The sequence below is a fragment of the Dromaius novaehollandiae genome, chromosome 2 (genome assembly GCF_036370855.1).
Source record: "Dromaius novaehollandiae isolate bDroNov1 chromosome 2, bDroNov1.hap1, whole genome shotgun sequence".
Classification (NCBI taxonomy): Eukaryota; Metazoa; Chordata; class Aves; order Casuariiformes; family Dromaiidae; genus Dromaius; species Dromaius novaehollandiae.
In genome coordinates this window covers 49,111,585-49,124,543 of record NC_088099.1, presented here as the reverse complement: position 1 = coordinate 49,124,543, position 12,959 = coordinate 49,111,585, and the positions used below count along the sequence as shown (strand labels likewise).

At 49.3% G+C, this 12,959-nt stretch overlaps 1 protein-coding gene across 1 annotated transcript; it reads left to right on the top strand.

The window, feature by feature from the left end:
* The first annotated feature begins 1,141 nt into the window (after positions 1-1,141).
* CCR9 (C-C motif chemokine receptor 9) lies at positions 1,142-8,705 on the top strand. Its single transcript, XM_026094064.2, has 3 exons — positions 1,142-1,642; positions 4,759-4,818; positions 5,772-8,705. Exons 1-3 carry the CDS (start codon positions 1,619-1,621, stop codon positions 6,933-6,935), a joined length of 1,248 nt encoding a protein of 415 aa, XP_025949849.1. The 5' UTR covers positions 1,142-1,618; the 3' UTR covers positions 6,936-8,705.
* The last annotated feature ends 4,254 nt before the right edge of the window (positions 8,706-12,959 follow it).

The window sequence follows — 12,959 nt, the reverse complement described above, 5'->3', positions numbered from 1 at the left end:
ACAGAAGGCTGGCAAATCCCTGCAACATCAACGAAAGAAGCTAGAGCATGGGTAGAAAGCAGTAACAGCTTTCCTACGCTTGGTGCCTTTCTTCTAGGAAATGAGCATGTGACAGAAGAACCAGCAAGTAGTACCGTATCGGGGTAAATGCTCTGGAGCCAGTTCTGGAGATAAGACAGAAAAAGATTTTCTGTTTTGTAGGGGACCATATGCAAGGCAAAGATACCTCATACAAATCTGCATGCGTTTCAGGAGGAGTTTCAGAATGATGAGTAATTATTAAAGGTATGCAGAAATCTTAGAGCAAATTTTGCAGTTGAAAGTGGAAGACTATGAGATAACTGCCTCCTTTCCCTCAGCTTCACTGAGCCCCAAAGCCATGATACCGTGCTACCGGTGTTGAAGCGTCGTGCCAAATGACAGCCAAACCCAATACAAAACCTGGTCTGAACCACTGTTTTCTTGATAATCACAACTGAAACTGAACTGTGATTTTGAAATTTTGTTGAAATTTGAGCCAAACCAGCATCAGTCACAGCTGAATGGCATCCAGCACTTACACAAAAAACATGGTGTTTTGACTTCCTCTAGAGAAGGGAATTTAAATCACTGCAATTTGCATGTCAGCCTGCCAGGAAGAAGACACACAATGTGCAAGTTAATATATTTATTATAAATTCTTATTGCTTTCCTCTTCAAGATTTTTCCTGCTACACTCTTCCAGTTGGTTGTCACACGAGATGTACCACTAGCAAAGACTTCTCAGTTATTAGCAAAGAGTTATTAGCTCCAGTCCTGCCCTTTCTCTCCTCAGTTCCTGCAGCAGGAATAGTCTGGCCCTTTATCTTGAAGGTGCCATACTTTGATTTTGCTTAAACTATGGAGAAGTTGTAGCCTGGCTCTGGTCTGGCTTCTGCAGGAGGGGTTTAGCCGTGCATTTCCCAACCCTGCCATGGGCCTGCAGGGCTGCCCCAGGACTCACAGCCGGCCGTGGAGGGACAGAGCGTGTCCTGCGCCCGATCCTGTACACATGGAGCAGCCCCTCTGACTCCAGGCACATCCACTGGAGCTGCAGCATTGCTGGGGCGACTACTGCCGCCGAGCTGTGTTAAGCCACCGCGTTCAGCAGCCGCGGGGTTGTGCCTGAGGGCCAGCTCGGAGGCGGCAGGACCAGGGCACCAGCTCCTTGCTCCCTTCTCAGCCTCCCGCGCTGACACTGCCGGCTCCCAGAGGGACCCCATTCTTGTTCTGTGATTATTTTTTTCCCAGTGAAAGTGTGTTTCAGTGGGACACGGCCACACTGTGAGTAGCCTCTGATTTGCCCTGGGCTTGCCCATGCATGTGAGCAGAAAAATTCCAACAGGGGAGGTCTCCCCTTTCGTTCTCGAAATAGCTTGCCAGGAAAAAAAAAAAGAAAAGAAAAACAAAAAAGAGAAGATTGCCATCTGTGTTTGAGACACCTAAACCATGCAAACCACAGAGAAAACAGGCTGTCACAGGTTTAGTTAGGCTAGGATCCTGGGAGCCCACACCCACCTCAGCCTACAAAAAGCCCAAAGCTTAACCAGTGGTGCAAAGAGCAGCGCCCTGTGCAGCCACGGGAGTGACAGCCGGACCGATGTCCCTGCAGCCACAGTCCCCGGTGAGTGCCTGCTTCCCTCCTCTGCATAACCTAAAGCATGGCCCTGTTCATTTTCCATATGCAGCTTCAGTAGAAAGAAAACCAGCTTACACATTGCCTTTTTTGCAAAAATAGCTCATTAGTCATTAAACTCCCCCTGTTACTGTGACTTTATTCTATTGCAATTTAAGGTGGGTTGCAAGAGTAAAAAAAAAAAACAACATAGGCACTGTGGAGACATGCAAAGCTCCCACAGTGACCCAAACTGGCTCTGCACCTTTCAGCAGATTTTACGTTAACATTTTGGAAAGAGGTCCTGGAGGCGAATCAGTACCAAGATGACAGCGTGTTGCTGGCTGCACTCACCACTCAGTTGTATGTGATACGTCTCAGTTTCAGTGGATGGCTTTTGCGTCCTTGTGCCTCAGACGAGCGCAGGGTAGCACTGACAGTTACGGTTCTCAAGGGAGATTTCAACTCACTGAGGAATTTTCAAACAAACGAATTACAGCGGATGGAGCTTGTCGGGTTTGCTGTTGCCTCACAGCTGAGAGGCAGGAGGCATGCACTTAGTTCATTGATTCCTTAAACCACACCGTTCCCAAAAGATAAGCAGAAAGAGGTCAGACTGAGTCTGATTGATTAGCTGTCCCTCCTTGTCTCGAAGGACAGTCTATTGCTTGCCAACTCCTAGTGTGCTGTGAAGTTCACTGTAGGAAAAGATCAAATGCTCACAAGAACATCCGAAATGAAAGCATAAAAATCAAATTATTGTGATTATTAGTACACCCTGTAACATCTGCAGTGACAACAATAAAGCAAAACCCCAAAGCGCTCGTGCCTTTGTGGTTAGCGTGCTGCATCCTCTGAATTGAGGAGGATTTTGTGACTCTGCTTCTCAAAGGTACAGGCGTTGCTTGCATTTTCAGCAGTATCTGGATTTGCCATGATGTGGCTTAGACCGGGCGTTACGAAGCGGTCAGGGCCCTCAGCCCCGCAGTGCCCAATCTGGGGGTCGGTAGGCCCCTCGGGGGCCGCCGGACCAGGGAGTGAGGCAACTCCATGCAGGGCATTGCTGTCCGAGGTTCCGTCACGTGCACCCGCGGCTGGAGAGAGGGGTGGTTTCTACAGACTCTCCAACATCCTTTGCATACACTATTTTCACGGCTGTGATTGCTCTTAATTTCTACATCCTAGGATTTACCTGTGGTACATCTGATTTACCAGTCAATCAGCTTTATACAGACGATTTCTTTCAGTCTACTTAGGTATTTTTGCTGGCGTAAATTCTGAGCCGCGCTGTAGCGTTAGTAGAGTTTGGCTGTTTACCTTCCTTGGTTGTTTGCTTCAAAAAGAAGACAAATGAAACTGTGCTTTGAATTTCGCATATTCCAAATTCAACTACTATGCACAGTGTACAGATGTCATTGCTAAAAGCAGAATACTGCGTTCATAGCTGTACTTGAAACTCCAGGTTTGGTTTGAACCAACATAAGTAGTTGAAATTGGTTGAAACCAACATAATTATGCATATAGTTTTGTATCTTGATAGAAAATACAAAAATTAATAGAGCACATACTTATGACTATTTTTATTTGTTCAATCTGTTTTTAAGCAAATACTCTCTGCCTAGACTAATGTTTTTTATTGCAGAGGACTTATGTTGCAAACCTTACTCCTTAATAATTCATATTCATTAAAGTTGCTTCATGAAGATAAAAAAATGGAAAGATTGGTCCTCAAAGTTGTGCTTTTGGAACAAAATCTTTTCTGATTAGGTGGAAAGAACTGCTTAAAAATTCTTTTGCTAGATTCCAAAACACTGCAAACGTGCTGCAAACATGCACTTCAGCGCCCGTAGCAGGCAAAGGGACACAAGGCGATTCAGGCCGGAGGGTAACAAAACCACAATTACACGTCTACAAGCTCATTGTCCCTAAAAGTAGCTGCTTCCAGGAAACCGGCTTTGCTGGGGAACTTGCTGACTTGGCTAACGATAATGTAGGACGTGGAGGTGAACTGAACGCTGGATTAATTCGTACCCCGAATAACACTGGGGGGAAGGTGTTTTTAGTCAGCGCCCATGAGAAACTGAAGGGAAACCAGAACGCGAGCGTTGGCCATTTCCCCTTGGAAGAAGTTCGGTTTAGTGCAACTGCTGCTGTGGTGAGAGGTTGGGCTCTGCGCGGCGACCTCTGGGTTATTTGACCTGTTTTCAAAGATGCAGGTGCAGATGAAATGGGAAAGCCCTGTGCTAATTGACTGAATCCAGCTCCCTGGGAGCAGCGACAGGGCCAACGTCTTGTTTCTCTTTGGGCTTAAATCCCGGCCATTGGCATGTGCAAACCGGTGCACAACATGTTCAATGCACATGAGTGTATTGCAACATGTCCACCAGGCTCCCACTAGGCCACCTGTTATGACGGTAGGCTGGCTTGAATCCAAAATCATCCACAGCAGTAAAAAAACAGATTTTCTTGTTTACTACGGCGTAATGATCTGCTTTGCTGGCCAGCAGTGATGGACATGGCAGTTAAATGCAAAGATCGCAAAGCCATGTTGCAGGCAGAACAGAGCAGATAGAAAAATCAGTCACTGCAGAGGATGCAAATATTTTAAAACTGCAAACTCCTACTAAAGGCAGGTACTTTTCCTTGTTAGTTGATAGACAATTTGAGAGAGATATTTTGTTTATTCTCATGAATCTTTTGAAAGTTTTGGTGCTTTCAGATGACTTTCTTTTTTAATGTGTGCACTGGGGACTCTACATCTTATTAAAAATGAAATTGCAGTGACTCTAGCAAGTCAAAGGACTTAACCAGCACAGCACAGAGAAGCTGCTGAAGATCATGTCATTAAATGTAAACTTGAATGCACTAAGGATATTTTCTGCCAGTCTATTAACAAAATGGAAACATCTAAGAAACTCAGACCAGCAACATGAATTAGTTTGGTTCATTCTTCAACCTGCCAGACACATTTCAAAGGGTCGGGTCCAGGCACGGGGGCTGATGCAAAGGTTTGGTTCAGAAAGCTTGCCATGAGTCCTCCTGAGGTTTCTCATTAAAAAAAGAGTCACAGTTCTATTTCAAAGCTATTTCAAATCATTTGTTTTCCCTCCATCTCCTCTCTCCAGGTTACGGGGCCTTCTTCAAGACTGAGTAGAGACTGGCTGAAGATGGCATTTACAAGCATAGTGAGTCTACGCTTGTATATGCTTTTATTGTTGTATAATCCTGCTGTTTCTTTCCCCTCTTTTTGCCCTCATCAATTTTCTAGCTCTCCTGAGCCAACAGTGCAGTTCTGCCATAGCACTAATACAAACCCTTTTCCCCCAGCTCTTCCCAAAATTATGGGATTATGGGTGGGATTATGTATTTTGTTATGTGTATCAAGATGCCAAATCAGCAGTGCTGCAAATGGTCTGACACAGGTGAGGCTATCACCTCCTGCCGTTTTAATGCTCCAAGCGGGCTGGAGGTTGGGAACAGCCCTTTTGTGAAGAGTTTGTTACTGAACAGACCCAAAGCAGCAGGCAAATAGTGATAGCAGCCACAGTAAGTGCACTAGAGCATCTGGCTCCACCTCGGAAGCCAAACTCAAACATTTTTAGTCGGAGGTGAAAGCAGCATGTGGCCGATTCTAAAGGCTGAGTTTTGTAGCAGCTCAGTAGAAAGTTCGCTCCCTACCGAGTGTCTGCTCCAGCAGCCCATGGCACTGCTGGAAAGGCTCCTGCTGACGCCCTGGCAGCCTGCGTTTCCCCTTCGCCGGCAGGCCCCAAGGTTGCACGTGAGTTTGCAGCAGAGGTGGCGTACAACAGCTCTGCGACCTCCATGGGCTCTGCTGATGCCCGTGAAGCAGACCAGTCTGTATCAGCAGGCAATGTCTCTCTACTTTTTTGCTGTTGTTACTGGAGAAAGACCAAGCTGTGTTTTGGCCTCTTTGGAGCAAGGATTAGATGTTTAGATGTTGGGTGCAGGCACATTTCAAGCAGCCTGAAATGCACTACGCTTTACCAGGAGCCTTTTTGCTTTTCTGTCTAAAATAGGATATACTGGGGAATCTTAAATTACATCTCATGGAGAGGGCCAAATTTATGCTTTATTGAATCACCTCTTCAACACAAATTTATCTGATGCTCCATTACAGGTCACCCACCAGGACCAGACCAGCCTGGATTATTATAAGAATGACAGCACTGTGATGTCTCCGGCTGGAAACGTTTTAAACGACACCGACTTCACGTGTGACAAGAGGCAGGTCAGGCAGTTTGCTAGAGCTTTCCTGCCAGTATTTTTCTGGCTTGTTTTCTCTGTGGGCACGGTGGGAAACGCTTTAGTCGTGCTTGTCTATTGCAAATACCGCTTCAGGAAGAGCATGATGGATCGGTACCTGCTGCACTTGGCCATTGCTGATCTGCTCCTGCTTTTCACCCTCCCTTTCTGGGCCAAAGCTGCCTCCGATGGCTGGATCTTTAAGAGTTTCATGTGCAAAATTGTCAACAGCATGTATAAGATCAACTTCTATGGCTGCACCTTGTTTCTAACGTGCATCAGTTTTGACAGGTATGTCACTGTTGTCCAGGCAACAAAAGCTAAAAATTCTAAGCAAAAAAGGCTCCTGCGGAGCAAATTCATGTGCTTGGCCGTCTGGCTGACATCTGTGAGCCTGTGCATCCCAGAAATTGTGTACAGTGAAAGTAGGCGAGTTGGTGACATAACAGCTTGTAAAATGACATACCCACCAACCATCAACAGGACCTTCAGACTTGCTCTCCTGGCTTTGAAAATCACAGTAGGATTCTTCCTCCCACTCCTTGTCATGGTTATTTGTTACACCCTTATCATCAACACCCTCCTTCAAGCCAAAAGATGCCAAAAGCAGAAATCATTGAAGATCATCACCACCATTATCACTGCTTTCCTCCTCTCTCAGTTCCCATATAACAGTGTTTTGCTGGTCAAAACCATCAAGATGTACACCAGCGTCGTGTACAGCTGTCAGGCTGCCGACTGGATGGACATCGGGCTGCAGGTCACCCAGAGCATCGCCTTCCTGCACAGCTGCCTCAACCCCTTCCTCTACGTCTTTGCTGGGGAGCGGTTCAGGAAAGCGCTCTGTAGGATTATGCACAACATCATCCGCTGCTCAAGCGGGGGCCAAGAGCAATGCTCCTCTGTGTGCGACAGCCAGGAGCGGAGCTCAAACTGGTCCTTTGCGATGCTGGGGAGACGACAGGTGAGAAGCTCCCTGACCCTGAGCACCCATCTGAACTTCTCCAGCATGCCCCCCTCCTGCCAAGCCCTCATGTAGGTTAGTACCCCCTGCTCCCAAAACCGGCTCTTGGACACCATTCATATACCCCAAAGACTCTCTCAGAGGAAGGACTCGCCACTCTGTCTCAGGGCTTGATTTTGCAAGGGGTGGCGCACGCAGGCCTCCCGCCGGTGCCAAGGGGAGCGGAGGACATTTGGGGCTCCTTGCACGCCCTGCCGGTGCCTTGCAGGACCAAGCCCTGGATTCTTTTAGCCGAAAGGAAGTGAAACCTTGAGCACGAAGCAACAAAATGGAACGATACTAAGTGTAAGCAGAACTGATAGAGGATAAAAGCCATTTTTGTGACAGCTGTAAATACCCAACCGATCTGTGGCTTGAACCACAACCTGAAATAACAAGCCTCTCAGGGAAACGATGAGCCCAGCTACCACAGCAACAGCCACACATCAGGCGGGATGAACCATTGGTCCCATCCATGATAAATATCAGGAAAGAGTTTTGCCCTCATTTGCTGTTTCAATCAGGGTCTCGTCCAGAGGTGGTTGGACTCAAAAGCCCTGCCCGTTCCTACACCACTTATGAAAAATGCTGAGGTCCTTTGGCTGGGTCTCTTCTAGAAAAGTCTACACTTGAGTCAAGTCGGAGTCACAATCAGCCCCGTAATCACCTCAGACCAGTGCTCAGCTGCATCATTTAAAATTCAAAATAGCCCCTCAATGCACCAGACTGACTCCAAATTTCCTCAAATGTAAGTGAAAACAACCTTTAGCTCTTGTAATATTTTATTCAGTCCCTGATAGGTGAATGGTGTTCTGTGTGTGTGTGCAGGCACAATCATGTTCTGCTGAACAGATGGTGCTTGTTGCAAAGGAAAGCTGATCTTTGATGTTCATAAAGTGGTCATTTTAGAACTAGATTGATTTTTTTCTCCAGTTTTAGCTGTTTGATCTAACATGAAGCCAGGTACAATTTATATCCTGTGGCACGTATTTTGGTATTGGAATTTTGTGTGCTGTCTGCATTAGCAAATCACATGTCACGGTGAAAATTCAATGGGATCAGATGCTTTGGAATTTCTGTCCCGAGGAGATTTGCTGTAGTGTGGTGAGCAGCCATAGTAAACCAAAACACCAAATCCAAACCAATGACCGAATGAATCGCTGGTGATAAGCTGATCTTTTTTGCCAAGGTCAGAAAGTATAGTTAGCCTAGGACCAGTAAGACAGAGAGTAATTAAATGTCAAATCTAACAATAAGGAAATTTTGACTGAGACTTTCCTCTTAGATTAGAGAAGATGGAGTTTCTTAGCAGTGCTGTGCTGTAATACCCCCAGCAATTTCTCTAGGTCTCTGGCAGTGCCAATATTCGTGCCATAACGGCATGAATGATGCGAGGCTGCGATGGCACCACATGGTTGTTGCCTGTCTCTGTTCCTGCCTTCAGGAAGCTGCATTGCCTGCGCTGCCAGACTGGACCCCACATCTCAGGGACTTCCACTAGTTTTAATATACAGGAGGCTTTCATTTAAATTACCAATTTAATCTTGTTTGGCATTTGGTAATTATTTCCTTTGAGAAGAAATTATTTTCATTGTACATTAAACATTAAAGCATGTTGATAAACAGCTTTCTACTAGGTTCCACACTCTTTTTTTGCTAATATATTAAATCTGTGCAGGTGCATTTAAGGGGCTATAGTTTCTTATACCTTTTTTAAGATTTTTGCTTTTTACATTTTCCTTAGGGAAGGAAATGGTAAAAGATGCATGTATTTTTTACTGTATGTGTAATAAAGTTTCTTGTTGAGACTTGTGTCAAGCTCTGTTTGTATGGAGTTGAAATCCCACTAAATAAAAATCCCACTAAACAAAGGCACTAGTACACGTACCGAGGGGAAAAAATCAATTGTTTCTTGCCAACCCGGCCTTTCCAATTTTAGATCTAACAGCCATACATATAACCTGTTTTCATCCATGTTTGGAAAGAGCAAATAACCTTTCTTATTTTTACAGTTCCCAGGAAGTTCCCTAACCTTCAGTGAGCCCGTCGCGGAACAGAGCTAGAGGGGTAAATTGAAATGTCAGGGAAGAGACTGCAACTGAAGGCCATATGTGCAACCAGCCCGTGTTGCGGCAGAGCCTGCTCCCTCACCCTGGCATAGCCATGAAGACTAAAAGCGCACACGAAGGTGCAATGACATGATCGCCATGTGCGCGGGCATACGAGCATGCCCCCAACACCAGGAAAACACAAACGCAAGTCCTTGGTCCAAAAAGACCAGGGGAAAACTTTGCTAGTAGGGTTTTTCACGGTCTTCCACCAAGCATGGGTAACGCTGGGGTGGGGAAATCACGTCTTCCGCCAGCGAGGACCTCCCAGGCGCCCTGGGGCTGAGCCTCCCGGCCCGGAGGTGGCTGGACCCCTGGCTTGCCCCAGACTTCTGCCATGGGAGATGGAGCTGGGAATCCCACCACGGTCCAGGCTGCGGCTGGGGGAGGAAGACGGGCCAGCGGAGCTGGCCTCACAGTCCTGCTGCCTGGATGCCAAATGCTGCCCTCTGCCCAGTGCAAACCTCTTTTTAGTCATCTGGTTTTCCATTTAACGGCTTCGAACATGTATAGCAGGTTCTTCTAGAAAAAACCCTCCTGAACTTACCTACCTGGCGGGGAAGGGACAGAAATGAGGAACTGGGAAATCGCCGCTCTCCTACCATTGTTCTTTGTAGCAGTTATTCGCACTGAAGCCTCAATACCCCTCCACGCTGCAGTCTTAGCCATAACCCCCCCCACACCCAAAATAAGCGTGCAAACCTTAGTCGCCGAGCTGCAGCGCAGCCCTGGCAGCCTCGAGCTCTGGCTCCCGGCGGCGAGCTCCTCTTCACCATGCCGCCATGCAGCTTTCCCGTGGCCCCGGGGCGCCCCGCGCAGAGCTGCCACCGCCTCTCCCACAGGATGCGGGCGTTTCGCATTGGTCGCTCCAGAAATGCCCGTCAAGAAGTTTAAAAAAAAAAAAAAAAAGGGAAAGTCCACGCTGGAGGAGCAAGCCAGGCTGAGCGGGAGGCCCTGGGAGAAGGGCTGCTCCTTGCGACTGCTCTTCATGCAGCGCTCGGGGAAAACCTGCACCTCGGAGCAACCCCCCCCTCCTTGTGTCTGACTCTCATTACTGCTTTCCCCCTTCCCGCCCTCCGGATTTCAGCGCCTTTTAGCTACAGACTCCTTCGCTGTGCGATATGCAGTGGGAAATTTTCATGCTCGGGTGGTTGGTGAAACTGTTGAGGCTTGTGAAACGGCGGTGAACTTCCGCAGGCTTGGGACCAAGGGGTTGCCGGCGGGTCATGCGCGTCCTGCTCTGAGTCATGCTCCCCAGCCGGCTCTCGCCTGCAGCTGCCGACTGCCTAGGAGAAGCTGTGCCGAGGGCGAGTGACATGATTTACCCCGCGTTTGGGGACTTGTGCCAGGCTGGCCATGGAGACCCATGGTGCCAAAGGGGCTGTGCCTGTGGGCAGCTGCTTCCTCCTCTCTGAATCGAGACCTTGTGGGACATCCACCCGGCTCTCTGGGTAGGACCTCTTTCTTTCCCTTGCACCAAGGGCTGCTCCTTGTGAGGGGTCCCTCTCTCCCTCTGCCCTGTGGTTTTACTACATATCTGGCCTTATGCCCCCAAAGTCCCTCTCCCCCTTTCCTCCCGCACACCCCGGGGTGTCCCCAGCCAGCAGCTGCAGGTCCCTGCGGGGCAGCCGCCTTGCCCAAGGGAGAGGATGGCCTTTCCCCCTGCCCAGCACGGCCGCCAGCCGTAGTGCCTCCTGCAGGGTGACGGGCGCTGCCTTACCGCAGCCTTGCTAGCAGTCATTGGACGTCCCAGAAGAGACCCGAGCTCACGCACAGTCCCCACCCGGTCTGTTAAGCCATTTTTCCAGCCGTTCCCAGTTTTCAGTTGCTGAGAGACCTTCGGTTTTCATTTACTTCAGCCTTAGCTGAGTGGTCTGGGGTTATTTCATCCCCATGTCAGCAGGTTTCCTGCACAAGAGGTGTCTGGATGAATCCCTAGAGCCTTCTCCTGCCGTAGCTGAGGTTGGTATTTCACCTCTCCCTGCAATTTATGGGCAGCAGGCAATACCCAAAGTCTTTAGGAAAGCCCTCTGTATCTAGTCCTTTCTGCACAGCTGGGGAAGAGCAGCATCCTCTCCTCCAGGAGCCGGGCCAGGTCGACGGTGCATGGCAAACTCGCTCCTGCCTTTGGGCAAGCATCAGCATGTAGTGCTCCCGCTGGCTGCGGTGCGGCTCAGCCCGGCTGTGGGAGGAGGGAGGCGTAAAACACAGATACTGGCCCGATTCCCTTTGGCCTCAAATCTAACAGGTCACATATAGCTGCTGTATTTCCCACCGTGGGTGCAGTTTGCTGAACCCCAGCCCTATGTGCTGGTCTCCCTTGATCTCCTCTCCACTACTCAGGGCTCCCTCTCGCTGGAGCAAGGCAGACCCGGTAGAATCCCTGGAGCCAAGTGCAAGCGAGCTCTGGTGTAATAAAGCAATACTAAATTTCTCCATCCCAGTCGTAGCACTACGACCTGTGGCCGCATGAGGAAACCTGGCTCCTGCTAAGGGCTATTTAGTAGCAGCCCGTCTTTGCCACCAGAGGGCTGGTGGCCAAGGGGGGAGGCCTGAGGGGACTGCAGCAGCCATGGCGTGAGGGGTCAGTCAGCAGCTCCAGGCTTGCAACAAGCGATTCCCAAACTTCTAGGGGTAACCTAGGAGAATCGACAGGTTTCCCAACACTTACATCCCTCCATACAAGCAGGGCCGCGGGAGTAACGCTCCCGGTGCAGGCAGGCAGGCCTCCTGCAGCATTCCCGGGCTGTCCTTGGCCAGCTGCTGCACGGGACGCAGAAGCAGCTGCAGCTCGCAGGCACATAGCGCCATGCCGGCCTGCCTGCGGTACGGGCGGAGGAAGTTAAGACAGCTGACTGAGAAACTTTCGCTTTCTGCAGACAAACCCATTTGACTGAGGAGCTGAAACATGGATGTGCTGTATAAAAGCACCACTTCCAAACGGCAGGAAAGCTACGGAAAGGTATGGAAGAATTGCTATGGATGCTGCAAGCGCCGCCGAAGTCACGGTAAATACGGCAGCCCAGGTGTGTTGGGTCTGAAAGCAGATCCATCCAGCTGAGCTCGGTATGCCTAAACCCATCATTTCCAAACAGACTGGCTGTGACAGAGCCTTACACCCCTGACAGACCATACCCCGTTCAGGTGGGCCCAGCAGCTCAGATTGGCCTACACATTTGCCACGTGCCACGGGGCTGCAACTACACACGCAAATACAGATTTCCCTCCTTGCCCTGGGCAAGATGTGACCTGGAAAGAGTGTCTCTGACTTGCACAGTGCTCCCCCCCCCCAGCGGCTCAGTATAGACGGGACGTATGGGCCCTGTCAGGATCTGGAAGAGACCCTGCTCTATATGCAAACGAGGGAAAGGATTGGGGAAAATCAGGTCGGGGTCCTAATGCCCAGCCTCCACATTTAAATAGGTTTTCAGCGCAGGGGCACAGGGAGAGCAGGCTGTACACTTCTTTGGAGGATGAGCTTTGAAAAAAGGCGGGCAGATGTGGTTATCCCCTTAGGCCCAAGGACAAAGCTGCTTGCATCAATTCCTGCCCGTTGGGCTGCTTCATTTTTATCTCAGATGGGAAGCAAAGGCTGGTGAAGGTGTTGGCAGATGCGACCTTGCCGGGGAGGTGAGGCAGCCCCGAGGGTGCTGGGTGGGACTGCAGCGCTGCATTGCCTCTGGGGACCAGCCTGGCCCCAGCCTCTGCGAGCTGCGGGCACACGGTGACACTGCCTCTAGGCTGGGGACCAGCTCACTTACTACTAATTCAAGCATCTCCGCTGCTGCTGTGTTACACTGTGTGGCTGTGCCCTTTGTAACTCCACCAGCATGACAAACTAGAGGAGTAATCCTTATTTTCTAGGATTTTTTCTTGCTCGGAAGTAGATCACACAATCATCCGATTTATGTTCAAGGCAAAGCTATCTCTACAAAGTAGAAAAGTGACATAC